The sequence below is a fragment of the Ursus arctos genome, unplaced genomic scaffold (genome assembly GCF_023065955.2).
Source record: "Ursus arctos isolate Adak ecotype North America unplaced genomic scaffold, UrsArc2.0 scaffold_16, whole genome shotgun sequence".
Classification (NCBI taxonomy): domain Eukaryota; kingdom Metazoa; phylum Chordata; class Mammalia; order Carnivora; family Ursidae; genus Ursus; species Ursus arctos.
The window spans coordinates 12235961-12255356 of NW_026622830.1; the positions used below are offsets into that span (position 1 = coordinate 12235961).

Here is a 19396-nt window from a genome sequence, read left to right on the forward strand (position 1 = left end):
TATTTTAGAGGGCGAGAGCAAGTGTGCACACGTGGGGCAGGGACGGAGGGAGAAAAACCCGAGTAGACTCCGTGCAGAGCACAGAGCTGGACAGGGGGCTTGATCCCATGACCCTGAGATCATGACCTGAGCCGAAATCAAGAGTCAGACGCTCAATTGACTGAGCCACCCAAGTGTCCCTGGTCTTCTTTTCAGTAGAGGAATCAATCAGTCCATCTAAGTGGGGAAAAATCTAGGGAAGGGGAGGTATATCAGTTAGGATGCCCTTGGCTGCAAATAAAGAAAGCATGACTCATCTGGCTTAAACAATAAGGAAATTTCATGGGGGCGCCTGGGTGGCTCAGTCGTTAAGCGTCTGCCTTTGGCTCAGGGTGTGATCCTGGCGTTATGGGATCGAGCCCCACGTCGGGCTCCTCCGCTGGGAGCCTGCTTCTTCCTCTCCCACTCCCCCTGCTTGTGTTCCCTCTCTCGCTGGCTGTCTCTCTCTGTCAAATAAATAAATAAAGTCTTAAAGAAAAAAAGGAAATTTTATCATCTTTTAATACGAGAAGTCCAGAGGCAGAGCAGTTCCATAGTTGGTTAATTTGGGGGCTCGATGACATCAATGATCGAGATTCTTTCCCTCTGTCATTTTGTCATCTTCAGCTGGTTAGCAATGACTGTCCTCATGGTGTCAAGATGGCTGCCACACCTCCAAATATCGTGGCTTCACTCAGTTCTAATAGCTAGCATTGAATTGAGTGTCAGGCAGCATTCTAAGCACTTTGGATCTATTAAGTATTTTAATCCATACAACCCTGTGAGGTAGGACCTCCTATTGACCCCATTGTACAGACAGACACATCAAAGCCCAGAGAGACTAAGTCACTTGCACAAAGCCACACAGTTAGGAAGCTGGTGGGGCTGGGATTTGAACCCAGGCAGCTGGTCCCTAGGGCTACAACAATCCAGTCCAAAGGCTGGGAAATATGAACGCATCGATATCAGTGGCAGAGCTGGGATTCAAACCAAGGGTGCTAAGCATTTCCTTCTTTGTTTCCTCCAGTCTATGCTTCCAATGCTTCCTGGCAGGAATAAGATTTGGCAAAGCTCTGGAGCCCTAACTTAATCTGATATCCATTATGCTCGAATCAGATCTTGAGCCAGGGTCCTCTGGAGAGATCTGCTTCTAACAGCCAGGCTTCCTTTGGGGAAGTTTTGACTTTGACTGTTGGGGGTGGCTCACTAGGACTATAAGGAAGGGAATATTTTGGTTTGAAGACATGAACCTTGGCCTGTGTGTCCTGCATTGAGTTCAGTTGTCCAGCTGTTCTGGCCAATGCCAAGGGTGGAGACGCCTCTCTTCTTCTCAGAAAGCTGCTCTCGGTGCTCAGAATGGGGCAAAGACTTTCTGGGCAGCTGGCCTGACTTACTGAGAACTCATTTGCATTTGGGAAATGTTCGCAATCCTGGGCAGTCCTTAAGTCATTTCTCATTGGTTTGTTCAATTTGGGATGGACAAAAACCATCCCTTGTTTTGCTCGCTTTATCTTCGTTATTTTTTTCTTTTGAGCAGAGCTTGGGAAGGCAGCCTTCAAATCCTGAGCCTGCAGAGTCTGAGAGGCTCGTCAGGGAATAAGGAACTGTCTGATGTTTCCAAGCAGCACTAACTTCCCTGCACCTGTGAAATGCACGCAGCAGAAATGAAATGGTATTTCCCACTATTTGCAAAGTACATGGCAATAGAAACTCTAAAATTGTCCCTGTAGAAGAGAATTTCCCTATCATTATCATCACTCTCCCCAGCTCAACTGAAAGATTTTTTTTTTTTCTCTCTCTCGCTCTGTTCTTTTGGTGAATGTTTCCCAGCTATAGCCTATTTTAGGCCCTACCCTGGAGACTGGTTCTAACTGCTCCCCACTGGACATTCTGGAGGGTGTGGGTGGAGGCGATGGGGAAGAAGGTAGGAGAGGTCAAGCCTAAAACAGGGCTAGGAAAAGAAATCTCCCCCGGGTTGTGGTTGCTTAGTCATGTTCTGTTCAGTGAGTCGCTCTGTGCCAGGTTTAGCTGGGAGGCAGCCAGGCCCTGGACCAAGGGAGTCCCCATTGATCATACCAGTGCAGAGCTCCCTGTCTGAATCATAAGATCTGGGGTGGGTGACGACCTGAGCAGAGGCCTGGAGGGGCCACCAAGCAACTCCGGAGAAGCTGAAAAGATCTCATTTGTTTATTGATTGACTCTTTATTTGATTATTTTCCTTCTTTCCCTGCTCTGGACTGGAAGCGCCAAGAGGGCAGGCACCCTAGCTGCTGTGTTACTGCCCTATCCCAGCCTGGGGCGTAGGAGCCTTCCATAAACACTCGTGGAATGAACGACAAAACGTGCTGTCTTTTCTACGTTTCATTTATCCCGGTCTGCCCCTCCCCTGCTGGAATAAGGTCAGCTCCACGAGGGCCTGAGCATATCCGTCAAGTTCACTTCTTTCATCCTGGCACCTCACCCAAGGCTCAGCACAGAGCAGGCGCTCGTGGCAGGCACTTCTCTCTGGACAGCGCAACCCCAAGGTGCTATGTCGCAGATGGAGCAGAGCTTCCGTAAATCGAGAGCGACAACTCTGCTCTTGGTCAGGGACGAAGTGAGGGTGGTCACAGGACCCAGCCTGGCATGTGAAAGCGTAAGAGAAAGCCTGCCTTGGACTTGTTGTGTTGGCGGGGGATGTTGCCCTTGTAATACCCATCTTGAGACTCTGAGGCCCCAAAGCTGGGGAGGCAAGTCACCATGATGGGGATAGCACGGTGGAAGGTCCTTGGTCCTTGCTGACATCATGAGTCTCGAACCAGCCAGATGAACCGGTCTCCTCTGGACCTCTTGTTAAATAACCGATGTCCTTACATTTGAACCCACCAGTAGACCATTTTTCTTGTCTTTGTAGCCAAATGCATCCGAGTGGATTCAGCACACAATCCAAATAATAGCCTTCACTTGCTGAGTGCTTACTCTCTGCTCCAAGCCCTGTCCACGTATTAACTCAGGAATCTTCGCAAAAACCCTATGACATAGGCACAGCTATTGTCCACAGTTCCCAGAAGAGGAAAAGGAGGTGCAGAGAGCTTAAGTAATTTATTAAAAGTTGCATCATCTTCCAGTGGGGATGAAACATCCCAGAGGAATCGGACAGAATGTAGAAGAGATGGAGATGGGCCAGGGGTGGGCTCCGTCCGCAAGTGAGGAAATGCTGGGAATCCTTTTGGCAGCGTGGACCAACGCTTGGATGAGGCATGGGATCTGTGTGTGCACATGAGATGGACAGCTGAAGCTGAAGCTAAGCTTTCGTAGTCACAGTGGGCAAGCGCACTCACAGTTGTTGAGCACCTACTATGTGCCAGGTTTCTGTGTCAGGAACTTTTTTTTAAAAAAGATTTTATTTATTTGTCAGAGAGAGAGAGAGCACATGCAGCGGGAGCGGCAGGTAGAGGGAAAGGCAGGCTCTCTGCTGAGCAAGGAGCCCCATCCCAGGACCCTGGGATCATGACCTGAGCCGAAGGCAGACTCTTCACCAACTGAGCCACCCAGGCATCCCTGTGTCAGGAACTTTTTATCGGTGGTTCTCAACTGGGGGCGACTCTGTCTCTCAGGGGACATTTGGAACTGTCTGGTGACATTTTGGGGGGTCACAGCTGGAGCGGGAGAGAGTGCCACCGGCATCTGGTGGGTGCGATCTACTGCCGAAATGGCTGCAATGTGCAGGGCGGCTCTCCACAGCTAAGACTTACGTGACTCTAGATGTCAATAGCCCTGAGGTTGAGAAACCCTGCTTTACGTACACTCCCCCCCCCAAGACTCCCATTTTACAGATTAGGCAACTGAAGCTCAGAGATGCAACGTGTCTTAGCTAAGGTCACCCAGCCAGTTAGAGTTGGATGGGGGGTACAAATGCAAACCAGTTTCATTCCACAATGTTCCCACTATGTTCTCTCCTTGTGGTGGATAGGATTTATTTAAAGATGAGACTTCTGAGGCTCAGAAAGGTGCTGTGACTAGTCTAAGGCCACACAGCAGAGTGACTCAGAGACCGCTACATCTTTCGGACATAATCGACTCCCCTACCTACACCTGGCAGACTCACCTACCTCACACCCTTTAGCACCTACCTGCCCAGAAGAACTTCACTCACTCAAGGCCCAGATCTAATGTCACCTTGTCCACAGTTCCAAAGACACACCTCCTAGAGGGCAGAAGCCACCCCACTCTCTCCCAGGGTCCTGAAGAACTTGCAGTATTTCCCCAGGCCGACAGGAGAACAGTCTTGGGTATTTGGAACAGAAGATAAATAAGCAATCATGTTCTGGCCTAAAGGATGATTACAGTCTAGAGGGGGTATATTATATGAATGATTTAATCCACTGCAGAGACAGTACAATCCCTGGAAGGTAAATAGGGGAAGATTAGGGATTTTGTGGACGGTTTGGAGAATGAGGCCAGGCCAAGAGGGCAGATTACACATGAGTAACAATAATAATAAAGGACAAACACAGAGAACTTTCTAGGTACTGGGCACTGCTCCAAGTATGTCCTGCGGACTAACACATAACCCTGGGCAGGACCCTACAGAGCTCGACAGCAATATCATTCCCATTGTATTGATGAGAACGCTAAGGCTCTTGAGGCAAGGAAACCAGCCCAAGGTCGCCCACTAGCAAGTGAGGGAGATGGGATTCAAACCCCAGCAGCTTGCTCTAGGCCCCAGAGCTCGGTCACCTCTCCATACCTTCCTGTGAGGCAGGTGAGGACATTTGTCAAGCGGTTCCGCTGATGATCAAGGTCACACAGCGCAGCCTGGAGTAGCAGCCGGGTTTCCCAAGGCCTTATCCCGGGGTGGGGCGCGGGCAGAGCAGCTGCTACTTGATTAGTAACTCGAGAGCAGATACTAATTTCTTCTGGGAAAGGTGGAAGGTGCAGGGTCGTCTCTTGGGGGCTAAGAAGTTCAGAAAGAAAGAGACAAAAACGGAAGGAAGGAAAGGGCAAGAGAAAGGGAGGGACAGAGAGAGCCACGCGTCTTCCTTCCCAAGGTCGTGGCAGCGCCCGAGGGCACCCAAAGGGCTAAGCGTCCAGGAGGCTGGCACGGCCCGGGCAGGAGCCACCCCCCTTTCTTCGCCGGCCGGCGGGGTCGCGCGGGCCGGGGCGGGCTGGCTGGCTCCCGAGCGGCTCTGCCGCGAGCCTTTCCAGCCGGGTGTTCGCTGAGCCCGGGCGGCGGCAACCGGCGGCCGGACCTGCGTGCGTGTGCCTGCGCGCGGTGGGTGTCGCGTGTGGCGGGTGGGAGTGGCGTAGCCCGCGGCGGGGGAGGGGGCCCCGCGTCCCGGCGCGGAGTTGGCGCGCGGGCGGCGGCGCGCGCGCCGCCTCAGGGTCCCCGGCCTCCGCGGCGCCCCTTCCGGAGGGTTCCCGCCCGAGCGCCCCGGGCGCCCCGGCTCCGGCCGCTCTGAGCTTCCGACGTAGCCGCCAAGCGCCGCGGCGCGTCTCCAAGGGGCCCGGTGCGCGCGCGGAGCGCCTCTGCGGCCCGAGAGCGGCGTGGCACTTGGCAGACGCTCCCTTGGCGGCGGGGGCGGTGGCGGCGGCGGGGCCCGCCGTCTGGGAGCCCCGAGGGCCGGCCCCCTCCCGCCCCTCATCCAGCCTCCGCGCGCTGCCTCCGCCCCCGGCCCGGGCCGCCCGCCCCCAGTCCCGCCCGCCCGCCGCGCCAGGCGCCGGGCCCGCCGCTGAGCCCGGCCCGCCGGCGCGCCCCGTCCGGGATGGGGCGCCTGGACGCCTGAGTCGCCGTTCGGCGCGACCTTCGCGCGGGGGAAGGAGCCGGCGCCGCGCCGCCGCGCTAGAATGGAGGGACCCGGCGGCAGCGATCCCAGCGGCGACGCGGCTGGGGACGGTGCCCACCCGGACCCCCGGGTCCCCGGCGCCGCTGCGCCCAGCGCCGGCCCGTGCGCGGCCGCCCGGGAGTCAGAGCGCCAGCTGCGCCTCCGCCTCTGCGTCCTCAATGAGATCTTGGGCACCGAGAGGGACTACGTGGGCACCTTGCGCTTCTTGCAATCGGTGAGTGTTGCCCGGGGCGCGTGGGGACAGCCTCTGAGCCGGCAGCCAGTCCCGCTGTGGAGCGCAGGGGCCTCTAGCGCGGCGCGGTCCCCACAACCTGTGGCCGCGGTCACTGGGGGTCGCGAGAGTCGCCTCAGGGGCGTCCCGGCGGGAGCACAGAGAGGTGGGGAGATCCGGGCTTCTCCAGGGCTAGGCTGTCGCCTCCTTGGCCCGCCAGCGGTCCAAGCCCGGACTCGGGGTCTCCCGCACTCCGTTTCCCCCCCTGCACGCTGCCCTTTTGTCTTTTTCTGTTCCCCTCCCGCCTTTCAAATAGTTTTAAAATTAGTTACATCCGCGAGACAGGGGCTCTGGGACCCAGGCGCCGGGAGCTTTTGCTCCTGTGTTTTTTTCTCGGGGATTTCTTCGCCACCTAGTGCACCACCGACTACTCATCCGGGATGGATCCTAGACAACCTAGAGCCTAGCGCCCCTCCGAGAGTAGGAGTCTGCCCAGAGCCCGGAAGACGGACAGAGATCCCACAAACCCACAAAACCTCTACCCTTTCCCCCGTGCACACGCTTTTGCTGGAGCTTGGGGAAAGTGGGTTTCGAACTCATGACTTGGCAGTCCAGGTCCCACCCCCATATCTTTAAGTCGCAAAACCACAGCGTCAGACTCTACAATAACAGTGGAGCGCTTACTATGTGGCAGGCGCTTACATGTGTCATTAGGAGGTTTAGCCTTCCAAGTGGCCCATGAAGTAGCGACAGTATCTACCCCATTTTTTTAGATGGGAGAGTTTAGCTCCAGCGAGGTTGAGTAACTTGCCCAGAATCACACAGCTGGTTAATTGGGGATACCGGGTTTTGAACCAGGGCTGCCCCAGCCGGGGCGCCGAACTCCTGTGCCGCGTTTCTTTTTCTTCTTTCTTTCTTTTTTTTTTTAATTCCCCCTGTGAGAGGGGAGGAAGGGGTCACTTCCTTACTCTCCTAGGAAGTGAGAAAAGTGGCCGGGGGCGGAGGGGGTGGGCCTGGGGCCAAGCCTCGCTGGAAGTTAGGAGACTCTGAGGGCTTTAATCTCCCGAGCCTCCTGCTGGGACCTCATTTACTCCCTTCTCGGCTCTAGGAAGTCTTTTAATCCTGGTTCTGGAAGAGCTGGTGGGGGCGGTGGTTGTTCCTCCAGAGACCCCAGAGCCAGGCTCTGTGGCTCCCAGTCTCTGGGGGAAAGAGGGAGCCTCTGGCATCCTCTGGGGTCCCCATTGGCTTGGAGGTACAGCCGAGGCTGCGTGAGGTCCTAGTTCCAACTCAGGAGAGAACCCTTCTCTCTGTGGGAAGAGGTGTGTGTGTGTGAGGGGGGTTTGGGAAGGGTTGGGGAGCTGTGTGGTGGCATTGAAAGCCATTTGGCTAAAGGACCCTTCTAGAAAGGCCTGTGAGAATAAGGCAGTGTTGGCATTTCTTTCCCATCTCTCCCTCTCTCATAGTTAAAAAAAAAAAAAGAAAGGAATCTGTTCAGTTTGGAGCTGGCAGTTTCTGATATAAAGATGCAGACAGCTCTGATATCTCTGAGCAATGTCAAATTCTCGGGAACTCCTTACTTCTCCTTCTGAGCCACTCCCTGCTCCTCAGTCGGGAAGGGAAAGCGGAAAGACAAACCAATTTTTATATTAATGGGTAAGAAAATATACCTCTTCCTCCCACGCCCTTGCCGAGATGGTGTGGTGCGTTTCAGAACAGATACAGATTGTGTTTGAGTTAACTGTGGTTTGAAAGTGTCCACTTGTAGAGTCTGAGGTGGCTGGAATAATGGAAATTGATTGGAATCAACCATTCTTATTCTTAAAGAAACAGGAAAAAAAAAAGATTTCCGTACTTCCCACATTATTGAGTTCATCAGTATTTGTTATGTTTGACCTGTCAGTTCTGAGAGGAGCTGGTTCTTGGACCATCATGCCACCTGCCCTGGCCTCAGTTTCTCCACCTGTAAACCGAGGGGAGGAGAATCCAGGCTGCTTTTCTGCTTTGTCCTTTTGGGTGTCCCCAGGCTGGTGCCAGAAATGGACTGATTGTGTAACCTGACCAGCCATACCTTGTTTGTGATCCCCAGAAGGCCTCTCTTGTTTTGCTCCTTCAGAAATGCCCCTGAAACAACCCAAGGCCTTTCAGTTTTGAAAACCCAGGGCTTAGCTTCAGGAACTGCTAATTACCAAGGCTTTCCACGCAGCGAGGCTGGGAGCCTGCGGGTTGTTCTCTTCTGTCTTCCCACTCTCTCGTCTGAGCCTTTATACTTGCTTAGGGAAGAATGCTCCGTAATCCCTCCCAGCTTTTAATTCCACCGGGCAGAGGCGGGTCTTGAAGGGCTGGCCTGGCCTTCCTGTGTCCCTAGTTTTAAGGTCTTGTTGTCCGTAGAAATGACCGAGAAATGTGGGAAATGCAGAAGGGCCAGCTCTCGGTTCCTGCCCTCAAGGAGGGGACAGTCTAGTTGATGGTGGCAAAGTGGATGTTTACAGAAATTCAGATACAAGGCTGGGCTCTGGAGCTAGACTGCTGGGGTTTGAGTTCTTGGGCTGTATGACCTGACCTGAGGCAAGTGGCTTAACCTTTCTGAGCCTCACTTTCCTCCTCTGTAAAATAGGAGATGATAATAGATCTGATCTTACAGGGTTTTTAAGAGGATAAGTCAGTTATGTAAACATATAGAAAGCGCTTAGAACAGTGCCTGGCAGGTCGTATGGCATATAAATATGAGTTATCATCATTAATTATTCTGTTATAGGATGAGGAAATAACACAGATGATTAGGGTTATAGGATTCCAGCTTCCAGGGAGCAGGAGTAGCCAGGGAGGGCTGCCTGGAGGAAGTGAGGTCTGAATCAGCACTGAAGGGAGGACAGGGACCCTGAGTTAATTTCCTTTTGACTGTCTAAACTCCGGAACCAGTGTGTTTTTTTGTTTTTTTTTTTGTTTTTGGTTCCGGTTCTAGGGCTCTGTGGTTCCTCCAGAATCTCCCCATCTTTCCCCACCACCTTCAGGAACTGGTTTACACCCCTCCTCATCTCCAAGGGGGACTGATGACTATGGTGCCGTTTTGTGTGTTTATGTAAGAGTCACAGGAAGGCAAGGACAGCCCTCTTGTAGAGATGCTAGATCTTTCTTGGGGGATACCACAGAGACTGTGGGAGAAAGTGCGCTGGGTTTTGACTCAGAACGTTGGATTTCAGTGTTGAGAAGCCTTGGCTGTGGTGGGTGCTGCCTGTGTGTCCTTGGACAGTGTTAACGCTGATAATGACAAGTGTAGTCCTTACCGTGTAGGAGCTGACACTGATCCGTTATTTACAGTTCTGGGTACGTCACGTGTATCAATTTATTTGATCTTTCCGCTACCCCTATGAAGGGGGTGTTGTCGTTACCCCACTGACACATGAGGAAGTTGCGGCAAAGATAGTTGAAGTGGGCTGCCCTGGGCCGTGTAGACAGCAGTGCCAGGATCTGGTCCCAGGCTGCCCACCCCAGAGCTCATGTCCGTAGCCACATCACAGGCTGTCTCTGGCTTACAAAGGGCTTGGCCCGTGATTTCTTAAGGTGGCGGAACTGGGATTCGAACCCAGGTCTGTGTGACCCTGACCCTCTGCCTGCGCCTCCTCTGGTTACTTCCCCTCTGTGGCTCCTGTTCTGTCTTCTGCAGAATGGGCAGAACTCTAGAAGAATGGAAAGGGCAGGCTGCCAGCTTCCTCCTCCACGCTCAGTGTCTCTCCATGATGTGAGAGTTGAGTGGGGCTCTGGAGCCAGGCTGCTGGCTTTCCCCCATATCGACTGCGTGTGGCCGGGGGCAGGTCACCAGCCTGCTCGGTGCCTCAGTTTACCCATCCGTACAATGGGAACAGTCTAGCACCTGTGTCATAGGGGTGTTGTGACGCTTGAATGAGCCTGACCTTGAAGCTGTTAGCACTGTGCCGGGCACATAGTGGGTGCTTGGTATGCTACGGTGGCTTTTTTGGGGATGTGCAGTGGTGGGGGTCAGAGGAGGTTGTTTGGGGTTCACAGTCTCCCCCTCCCCCCACTTAAAGAGGAGGCTGATTGAACCTTGGGCCCATCTGCCTCTTGGTTGGATGGGTTTGGGGTCCCTGCTTGCAAGTGGGGAGATCTCAGGGGCGGGTGCCGACGTATGCTATGAGGGGTGTGCTAGCCAGGCAGTGGTGGGAAGACGGGGAGCATGGGGGAATGGTAGAGAGACCCCGGGGTGAGGGTTGGCCAGTGGCCCCTGAAGGGCTCCCCTTGGCTGAGGACAGAGACCTCTGTCACTCCCAGGCACCCAGAGGGTCTGCTCGATTGGCTGGACCAGGGTCCCTGAGGATCAGGGGGTGTCGGCAGAAAGCTCCCAGAATGCTTTCTGGTTCTGCTTTTTTGGGGGTAGGAAAGTAGAGCTTCTCTTCTCATTGGAGCTCTGCTTGCCAAAACAAGAAACTGTGGTTTTGTGTTGTCACCCCCTTTTTTTTTTTTAAAGATTTTTTGCTCCTAGTCTCACACTAGAGAGAAATGCCAGGAGGTGGGGGTAGGGGGCACATTTTAAATTCTGTAGTCACTGAAACAGAGTGACCTACTCCGTGACTTCGGGGATTTTCACGACAGCGTGTTGCAAAAGGTAGGATGCTGAGAAGTGTATATAACACAATTCTGCTTTGGGAATATAAATGATAATCGTAACATACACACGTCTGTCGTACGTATGACATTACCGGAGTTTAGGGAAAAGGAGACAAGGATGTGCATCTTGTGGAGAAAGGCAAGCAGGAAGATAATAAAGGGAAAAATCTACTCAGTAATCTCATTTGTAATACTGTTTTCATGTCAAATTATGCATATGTATGTGAATATATATGTTAGAGAACTCTGACGGAAAGAATTGTATTTCAGCCTGATTATTAGGTTAATGTAACGGCAATAATAATTTGCTAACTCCTATGAAGCACTAAACATCTGCAAGCCCTGTGTAAAGCATTCTCCGTGTATCAGTTCAAAAGTGCTAGGTATTGTGCTTCCCATTTTACAAATGAAACCAAGGCACAGAGAGGCCAAGTCAGTTTTGCAAGGTCACACAGCCTGACAGAGCTGGGATTCAGACCTAGGTAGTTTGGCTGCATAACCCACGTTCTTTACTGCTTTCCTGAGCTGCCCAAGATGATGCCGTGTTCACGACCAAAATTAGCTGCCTCTGTGAGATGTCTGGCTGCCCGTGTGGGGAAGGATTAAGCCCAAAGGTCCAAATTATCGGAGCTTTAGGGTGCCAGAGAGCCTGGGCCAGGCCACTTTGTGTTGGACCGGACATCATTAGGAAGTCAGGGAGAATCTTTGGCTGATAAAAGCTTCAGTGTCAGCGGGAGTGGGGGGGCATCCTTTGTGCAGGGCAGACAGAGCTACACACAGCGACATCCCAAAAGAAATTAGACTGCTTTTCTCAGTGCGCAGGTAGCTTGGGAGCACCCGCTGTACAGTCGAGGCAGCGTTCTAGGCCAGGAAATGCAGCTGCCGTCCACAGGGCAGCTGCGGCCGTTGTCCTGGGGAGAAGGACGTCGCAACAGAGATCCTCCGTGCATCTGAATGGGCGCCTTCTTCAGATGAACATCCCGGACGCCCATTCACTACTCTTGGGTGTTTTCCCTCGTAACCGTTTATCTGTCCCTTAAGAAGAGAGAGAGATGGAGTTGGTGTCCCTGGCTTTTGGAGGCTTCAGGGCACCCCTTTCTTAGAGGGTGTCCCCCTTTATCAGGCCACTGAGCAGAAGACCTGTTGATCTTGGGCCACTCCCTCAGATCAAGAAGCCCACATCCTCTTTGCTTCACAGCGTGCCCCCCCGCCCCCCCAGCTTTTGCAAGAGCTGTTTCTGGAGCGGGTCATGGCTGCCTGTAGAAGAACTTAACCGCTCAGATTTTTGTGATTTCTCTTCTCCCCCCCCCCCCCCCCAGCCACCAGCTCTCTGGCCGGAATCCTGGCAGGAGGCGGGTGATCCGGGTGGGCTGGTCCTCAAACCAGTGTGCCTTGTTCCCCAGGCCCAGGGAGGGGCCCCAGCTGGTTCTTGCCTCAGAGTTTTGGAGACGTAGAGTGGTGGGGGTGAGGGGAGAAAGGAGGGGGGGGTCTGAATCTCCTTGTTTTGCCGGTGAGACCCTAGAGGGACCCCCTGCAGAAGTTGTGGCCCCCAGAGGGAGGTGAGCTGTGGTCAAGGGTGGTAGCCCTGGGGCTGGTCAGGGTTCCATCCTGAGAGTTCTGGGAGAAGAGTTCCCAGGATTTGTGTTTTAGCCTGGCTCAAAGGTCCCTCTTAAAGAGGTTCCACAGGGGGCCTTTTGGCCCTAGCTGTTGGTCTAGGGCTAATCCCTCCATATATCAGCCCTTGGCACTCCTGAAATATTGGGGCGGGATCACTGTCCGTTGTGGGGGGCTGTCCTGTGCATTGTAAGATCTTTAACAGCAGCTCTGGCCTCTACCCCCTAGATACCTGTAGTGCCCCCTCCCTCAGTTGGCACAGTCAAAAAATGTCTCCAGATATTGCCACGTGTCCCCTAGAGGACCAGATAACCCCTGGCTGCGAACCACTGGGCTACAACCTCCTTCGACCACCGGCTCTGCATTCAGATCGTCGTAGGGCATTTATATGCATATTCAGAAACATATGGAATCGCCCTGTATGAGTGTGTATGTGCTTACCTGAGTGGCATGAGGCTCTTTTCATCCAGCCGTGTGTCTCGGGTTCGTTGTTAGGAACATGGATTCTAGAAGCCAAACGGCCTGGTTTCGAATCCCAGCTCTGCCCCCGTGTGACCTTGGGCAAGTCCTTTTGCCTCCCTGCGTCCTGGTCTCCTCATCTGCGAATGGAGATGATTGTAGCCCTTACGGGATTGCTGCAAGGACCAAGTACAGTCATCCGTGGGAAGTGCCTGTACAGCCGAGCCCTGAGCCAAGGTCAGGGCTACCCTAGTACCTGCCGCAGGCTCTCCTATTATCTGAGAGGAAGCCCCGAGGAAGAAGGGAAGTCTTCCAGCCTCCTAGCCCTGTGTCGATTTTTAAGTTTATTTTTATTTTCTCGGCTCCTTGAGGACCAGAAGGGGATCTGCCTGCTCCTCTTTTGTCTTGCGGTCGGACACTCAATCTGTGTTTACCCGCCTGGTTCCTTCCCCAGGGTGGGACTGACAGACGATCCCTTGTGTCTGGGCCAGGGGACGCAAGGCTATTTCAGGCTGGTGGGACTAGGGCCACCAAAGTCTGGTGGAAGCAGGTGGCCATGAGCCACCAGGATCTGGGGGCTTGTATTTTCCCCCTTGTAGAGGAGCGGTGGGCGGCTTCCGTAAGGAGCTGCTCCCAGCAGCAGCAGCGAGGCGAGGGCCAGAGGGGGCTGTGGGCAGTCGGTGCTTTCATTCACTCATTCACTTCTTCCTTCAATAAATGGACACTGGGCCGGGTGCTGGCACATGGCCAGAACAAGACGGATAAGGCCCCTGCCCTCGTGGAATCTTCAGATGATACAAAGAGAGATCATTGAGAAGGTGGCGACAGATGTAATGATTACATTCACTGAGGCCCTGCTATGCCTTGTGTGGATTATCTCTTTGAGCCCTTGCAACAATCCTTGTGCCTATTTTGCAGATGGGGCAACTGAGGCCCAGAGATACGGAGTAACTTTCTCAGGTCTGCTCAGCTGGGGAGTCGACGCGCCAAGAAGGAAATAAAATGAGGATGTGTTGGTGACAGGGATGGTGCATCTACTTGAGACGGGGCGGTCAAGGAAGGCCTCTCTGTAGAGGTGGCATCTGAGCTGAGTCCTGGGGTTGAGAAGGAGCCAGACGTAGAGAGAGTGAAGAAAAATGTGTTCTCGGTAGAGGGGGCAGCACGTGCAAAGGCCCTGAGGCAGGACCATGTCTGGCTTGTCTGAGGAACAGCAGGAGGCCGGGATGGCGGAGTTAGGGACATGAAATTGGTGTGGTACAGGACTCATGCATGGTGAGCATTTTGGGTTTTATTCTTAGTGGGGTGAGGAGCCCCTGGAGGGTTTTCAGCAGGGGTGTGGCATGGTCTAATCGAGGATCTGAAAATCATACTGCACGGGGGTCTTCCCAAGATCTCAGCAGCCACCTCCTGCCACTGGCTTGGACATTCAACCAGGAGGGAGGACCATACTTTCCCCTGGCCAGGCAGATCCCCAGACCCTCTGGGAAGGCTGCTGTGTGACCCAGGGCTATTTCCATCCTGTCTAGTTCTTGGCTTCCATGTGAGTAGTGTGTCTGAGCTGACCACACCCGATGAAGAGTTCGGGTCTCTGTTTATGGCCAGGGCGTAAATGGGTTGTGCGGGTGGCCACTGGTGAGACGGCTGTTGATTTATGATGGGTCTCTGCTTCCTGTGAGAGAGGAAGGCACCCCCTGTCTTCTGTTCAGGAAACTAATTTGCATGATTAAAAACTGTTCGGCAGCACCTTGGTCTCCACCCGACTCATAGCCATCTTAGCAACACTTTCCTGTGTGGTGGTAGCTCCCACCTCTGCCCATTGTGGCGGGGAACGTATTTTTCAAACCCACTTTACAGGTGAGGAAGACTGAGGCCCAGGACGTGAAGTGCCTTGCCCAAGGACACACAGTCGAGAAACAGCTAGGGCTATTACAGTTGCCTGCTCTGCTCTCACCTGGGCCCGCCCCAGTCTGCCCTCCACAGCCAGAGGGGTCCAGTGAGAGCGTGAGTCCGTTCAGGCCACCGCCTGCTCAGAGCCCTCCCCTGGCTCTTGGCGCCCTCTGAGTAGAAGCGAAGTCCTCAGGATGGCCTGGAAGGTCCTGTCTCCTCTCCTGTTAGAGTCTCTTCTTCTTTCTCATATAGTTTTTTTTTTAATTGAGATATGATTCACACACCATAAACCTCACCCTTTTGAAAGTGTGTGAATCTGTGGTTTTGAGTATTTTCGCAAAGTTGTGCAATTATCATTGCTACCTAATTCCAGAATCTCCTTTTGCTCCTACTCCCTCCCCCTGAGCCACATGCGCCCTTTCTCCTGCCTCATGGTCTTCCCACTGGTTCTGTCTGGGATGCTCTTCCCCCACTCTCCCTGTGGCTCACTTCGGCCTCCCGAGGAGGTCTTTTGCTGACCACCCCTCCCCCTTTCACAATTGTACTCGACCCCCACCTCGCCACTTCCTATCTCCTTCCGCTCCCCCGCGGGATTGTTCTCCACCACCTGACACACTAGGTGGTTGACCGACTTACTATTTATTATTTGTCTCACTCACCCGAGTGTCAGCTCCAAGAGGACAGGCCCTTTCTGTCTGTTCCATTCGCTTTGTCTGTCAGGCACCAAGAAGAGTGCCTCGCACATAGTAGGTGCTCATTAAATATTTGTTGAATGAAAAACTTTGCTTTTCCTCTGTATACGTGTGTATGTTTTCTTATATCAGAGGATATAATTGTCTTGATTGATATAACAGCTAAATACTTTCGTGCAGACTTTTGGGGAGCTGGGATGAAGACAGTCTAATGCTAACATGACCAAAGGTGGGTGGTGGGCTGAGGGCCCCGGTGTGCTGTGTTTGCTGATCAGTCCCCAACACCCAGCCCTTGTCAGCTTCGGGCAAGGGAGTGGATGAGTGAAAAGGGGATGAATGAGGCACAACGTGGTTCCTGCTACTTTCTGAATGAGTGGCCTTGACTTTGGGGAGTGCAGAGCCCAGTGTGGGAAGTGGCTGCACACTGGTGTCCTTGGCCTCCTGCCCTTAGCACGCCGGGAGGGCAGAGGGAGCTCTGTGTGGTCCCCGCCACCAGCTGATGGCTGGCCAGACTGTTGCTGGGTGGTTTTGAAGATTTATTTCCCCTTGATCACAAAGGTAATAAATAAAGTGGCGGGGTATGTGTCAGAAGCACATTCCCTCCTGTCCATTCAGCCACAAGCATTCTTTCACGGAGCCAAGGATGGTAAAATGTTTTGCGTATATACCTGGCTATATGTATTATCTATTTCTCCATAGGCACAGAGGGCTAGACACAGAACCTTCATATGCCATATTTATGGGCAATGCCATACATTTTTTTAAAAGTTAATTTTTTGGTAACTTTTTATTTTGACATGTCAAGAATACAGAGCACCCCTGCATACCCTTCACCCAGGCTCACCAATCGTTAACTGTCGGCTACATTTGCTTTTAATCCTCCCCTCCTCTTTCCCCTCTCCCACCTGCTTCCCCCAGCCCCGTATAGACGCACATGCACACACACACACACACACACACACACACACACACATTATTGTAATTATTCTGACTTTGATCCATTTGAGAATAATTGCAGATGTAATGCCCCTAAGTCAATCAGCACGTATTTCTTAAGAACACGGACGTTCTCTTAATGTAACCACAGTACACTGAACAAAGTCGGGAAATCTAACCTCGGTACTAACTTACACAGTCTACAATCTGTATTCAGATTTCACCTATTTCCCCAGCACTATCCTTTATACCTAGCTCCCCTCCCCTGCCGTCCCCATTCCAGGGTCCAGTCCTACCTAGATCCTGTCCCTGTGGTGATTTTGTGTGTGATTTTGACCCCTTGTGTGGGCGGTAGAAACTCTTTGCTAAGATGTGGCTCTGCCATTGCTTGTCCTCGGCCACCACTTCCCAGCTCTGTGACCTGGGGCAGTGGACTTTTGGGCCTCAGTTTACTTAGCTGTAAAATGGGCAGTTGCTGTTCGTACCTGATAAAGTTGTAGTATCTTCCCACACGTTTTACCGAGCATCTGCTGGGCGTCTGGGCCTGCTGTAGATGCTGGGGGTACTGCAGCCCAGCGCAGGCAAGCATACGGGCCCCCGGGGCGGGGGGCTCCCGCTCCCACGGTCGCCGGGGAGAAAGGATTTGCTGGGCATGGTGCTGGCTCCCAGGGACACCCACCATGCACTGGCCATCTTTGCTCTCGTCATGCTCATTGTAGAACCTTGGGCAATAAGGTACCCTTCCAAACAGCCAGTGTCCCCTTTTGTGACATTTCGTCCTTTCGTCTTGGCATTTGTTTTAGCGTGGGGGCAACCCCACTGCCCACACGATATTGTATCTTTCTTCTCTGGCCTCTTCTGGGGGTTTCCTCCCAAGTTTGCACCAAGCCTTCTTCATCACCGAGCCTTTGATGGCTTCGTAATGAGACGTGGGGGCTTCGTAAGGAAACGTGGGCTCCCCACTGCTCCGGTTGGATCCTGACTCCTTAGTGGCTGCGTCATCGAGGGCCATCTGCTTCACCTGTGAGTGCCTCAGAGTCCTCGCTCCTGAAAGAGTGCCGCCTCCTGGATCAGTGGGGCAGTTAGCTGAGGTGACGTCCCTGACGCTCGCACAACACTGCCAAGCACGCGATAGGTGCTTTACGTGTATGAGCTGGAATTCCAGTCGTTCTACCGATAGAACAGGAAATCTTACGTGAATACAATTACTATTATTATTTTATTTTTTTAAAAAAGATTTTATTTATTTATTTGAGAGAGAGAGAGATCTTGAGCAGGAAGGGCAGAAGGAGCGGAGAGAGAATACCAAGCAGACTCCCCACTGAACACAGAACCTGACGCGGGGCTCAATCTCACGACCCTGAGATCACAACCTGAGCCGAAACCAAGAGCTGGACACTCAACCGACTGAGCCTCCCAGGTGCCTCTATTATTATTATTACTTAAACTTTTACCTCAGATTGAGCCTTTACATGGTTTCCAGTTTTTCAAAATGGCAGACCACGTGCATCATCTTTATTCAAGCTGCCAGTTCTTGTATCCGTCTAGTAACTGAGGGCTGAAGAAGCCTTGGTTCAAACCTTTTTGGTTTTTATTAACCCCAAGAAGTCATTGCAGCTAGAGTCCTAGAATCAGCTTGTAAGAGCTGGAAGAGACCAAGACGTCATCTCACTCATTCGTCTCATTTTTCCAGAAGGGGAAACTGAGACTCAGAGCTGTTCCAAGCCTGACTTGGCCCAAGCTCACCCAGTGAGCTTGTGGCAGAGATGGAATTTGAACGCAGGTTTCCTGGCTCCTGTCCTATGATTGTTTTGCTTTTGTCCAATAGCTAAGACACGTTGGAGGACAGGGGGAGGCTTACATCGTATCCAGATGAATTGGAGGGCTCCCGTGTGCCCACAGGATTCCTGTGTCCCTGGGAAACATCACTTTCAGACTCTTTGACATGAGGGCCCATAATTGTGGTATATGTGTGTGTGTGTGTGTGTGTGTGTGTGTGTGTGTGGGTTGGGGGGGCCCTTGCTGTGGGCCCAGGTCCTGTGCTCGCTGCTGAGAACACAGATGTGATGAAGAGCTGCTTCCTCTCCTTCACGGTCCATGGGGCCATAGAACTTGGGTTTCCAGCTGGAGGTCCTCGCGCCACATCAGGCCCGTAAGTAGATTTTGTCAGGCCTGATACAGTGTTTGAAAAATTTTTATTAGTTGCCAACATTGAAAAATCAAGATATTTCATATAAAAATCCATATTTCTGGCTTTTTAATCAGAAAATCTATCCACACCAAGTTCACATTCCTACAGGCAGGGCTTGGCTGGAGCTGAATGGCAGCTGCTCCCTTCAGATAGGGCTTGCAGTCTTTACTTTGCCACACTCCCCACTCATCCCTAGCGTCCCTGAAATCGACACCAAATGGTAGTTGCCATTTATCATGACGCTTCCCCTGCTGGTTTTTTTTTTTTTTTAATGTAGAGTTCAGAGGACGATGGAATATTTCTTCTTCTTCTTCTTCTTCTTTTTTTTTTTTTAAGATTTTATTTATTTATTTGACAGAGACAGAGACAGCCAGCGAGAGAGGGAACACAAGCAGGGGGAGTGGGAGAGGAAGAAGCAGGCTCATAGTGGAGGAGCCTGATGTGGGGCTCGATCCCATAACTCCGGGATCACGCCCTGAGCCGAAGGCAGACGCTTAACCGCTGTGCCACCCAGGCGCCCCTGGAATATTTCTTCTAACCTTTGTTTCTATCAGATGGAAAACCGAAAGCCCAAGAAGGTCATGTGTTTTAAGAAAAGTAGGATGTGGCAGGTTTCTCTTTGGAAGAAAGATGTGTTTAATAAGCAAAAATGTGTTGAACAAGCAGAAATGCACTCTTGTGTGAAGAGGATGCCGCTTTCGTTGCCGATACGAAGGACACCCTCCAGCTCCACCGCCGTACCCGCCGGGTGGCTGTAGGCAGTTGAGTTTGACACGTGTGTTCCAGTTTGTGGGTGGGTGGTCCCTCTGGCTCGGTGAGGTGAGCAGCGGGGGAAGGAGGGCCTCCCTTCGAGAGGGTGATTCCATCACCTCAGCTTCCATCTCCGGAGGCCTGCAGGCAAGTCCATCTTCTTTTTTGCAACCTCAGCTGTTGAACTGAA

At 52.7% G+C, this 19396-nt stretch overlaps 1 protein-coding gene and 1 long non-coding RNA gene across 2 annotated transcripts in view; one reads left to right on the top strand and one right to left on the bottom strand.

Moving 5' to 3' along the window:
- The first annotated feature begins 5720 nt into the window (after positions 1-5720).
- The window catches only part of PREX1 (phosphatidylinositol-3,4,5-trisphosphate dependent Rac exchange factor 1), a 175142-nt gene continuing 161466 nt past the window's right edge, over positions 5721-19396 (top strand). Inside the window, exon 1 of the mRNA XM_026503688.4 lies at positions 5721-6057. Coding sequence (XP_026359473.1) covers positions 5845-6057 — 213 coding nt within the window. The 5' untranslated portion in view covers positions 5721-5844. The remainder of the gene's footprint in view (positions 6058-19396) is intronic.
- LOC130543764 (uncharacterized) lies at positions 9373-13193 on the bottom strand. Its single transcript, XR_008959345.1, has 2 exons — positions 12733-13193; positions 9373-11712 (listed from the first exon to the last, which is right to left on the bottom strand). It is a non-coding gene; the product is annotated as an uncharacterized LOC130543764 (long non-coding RNA).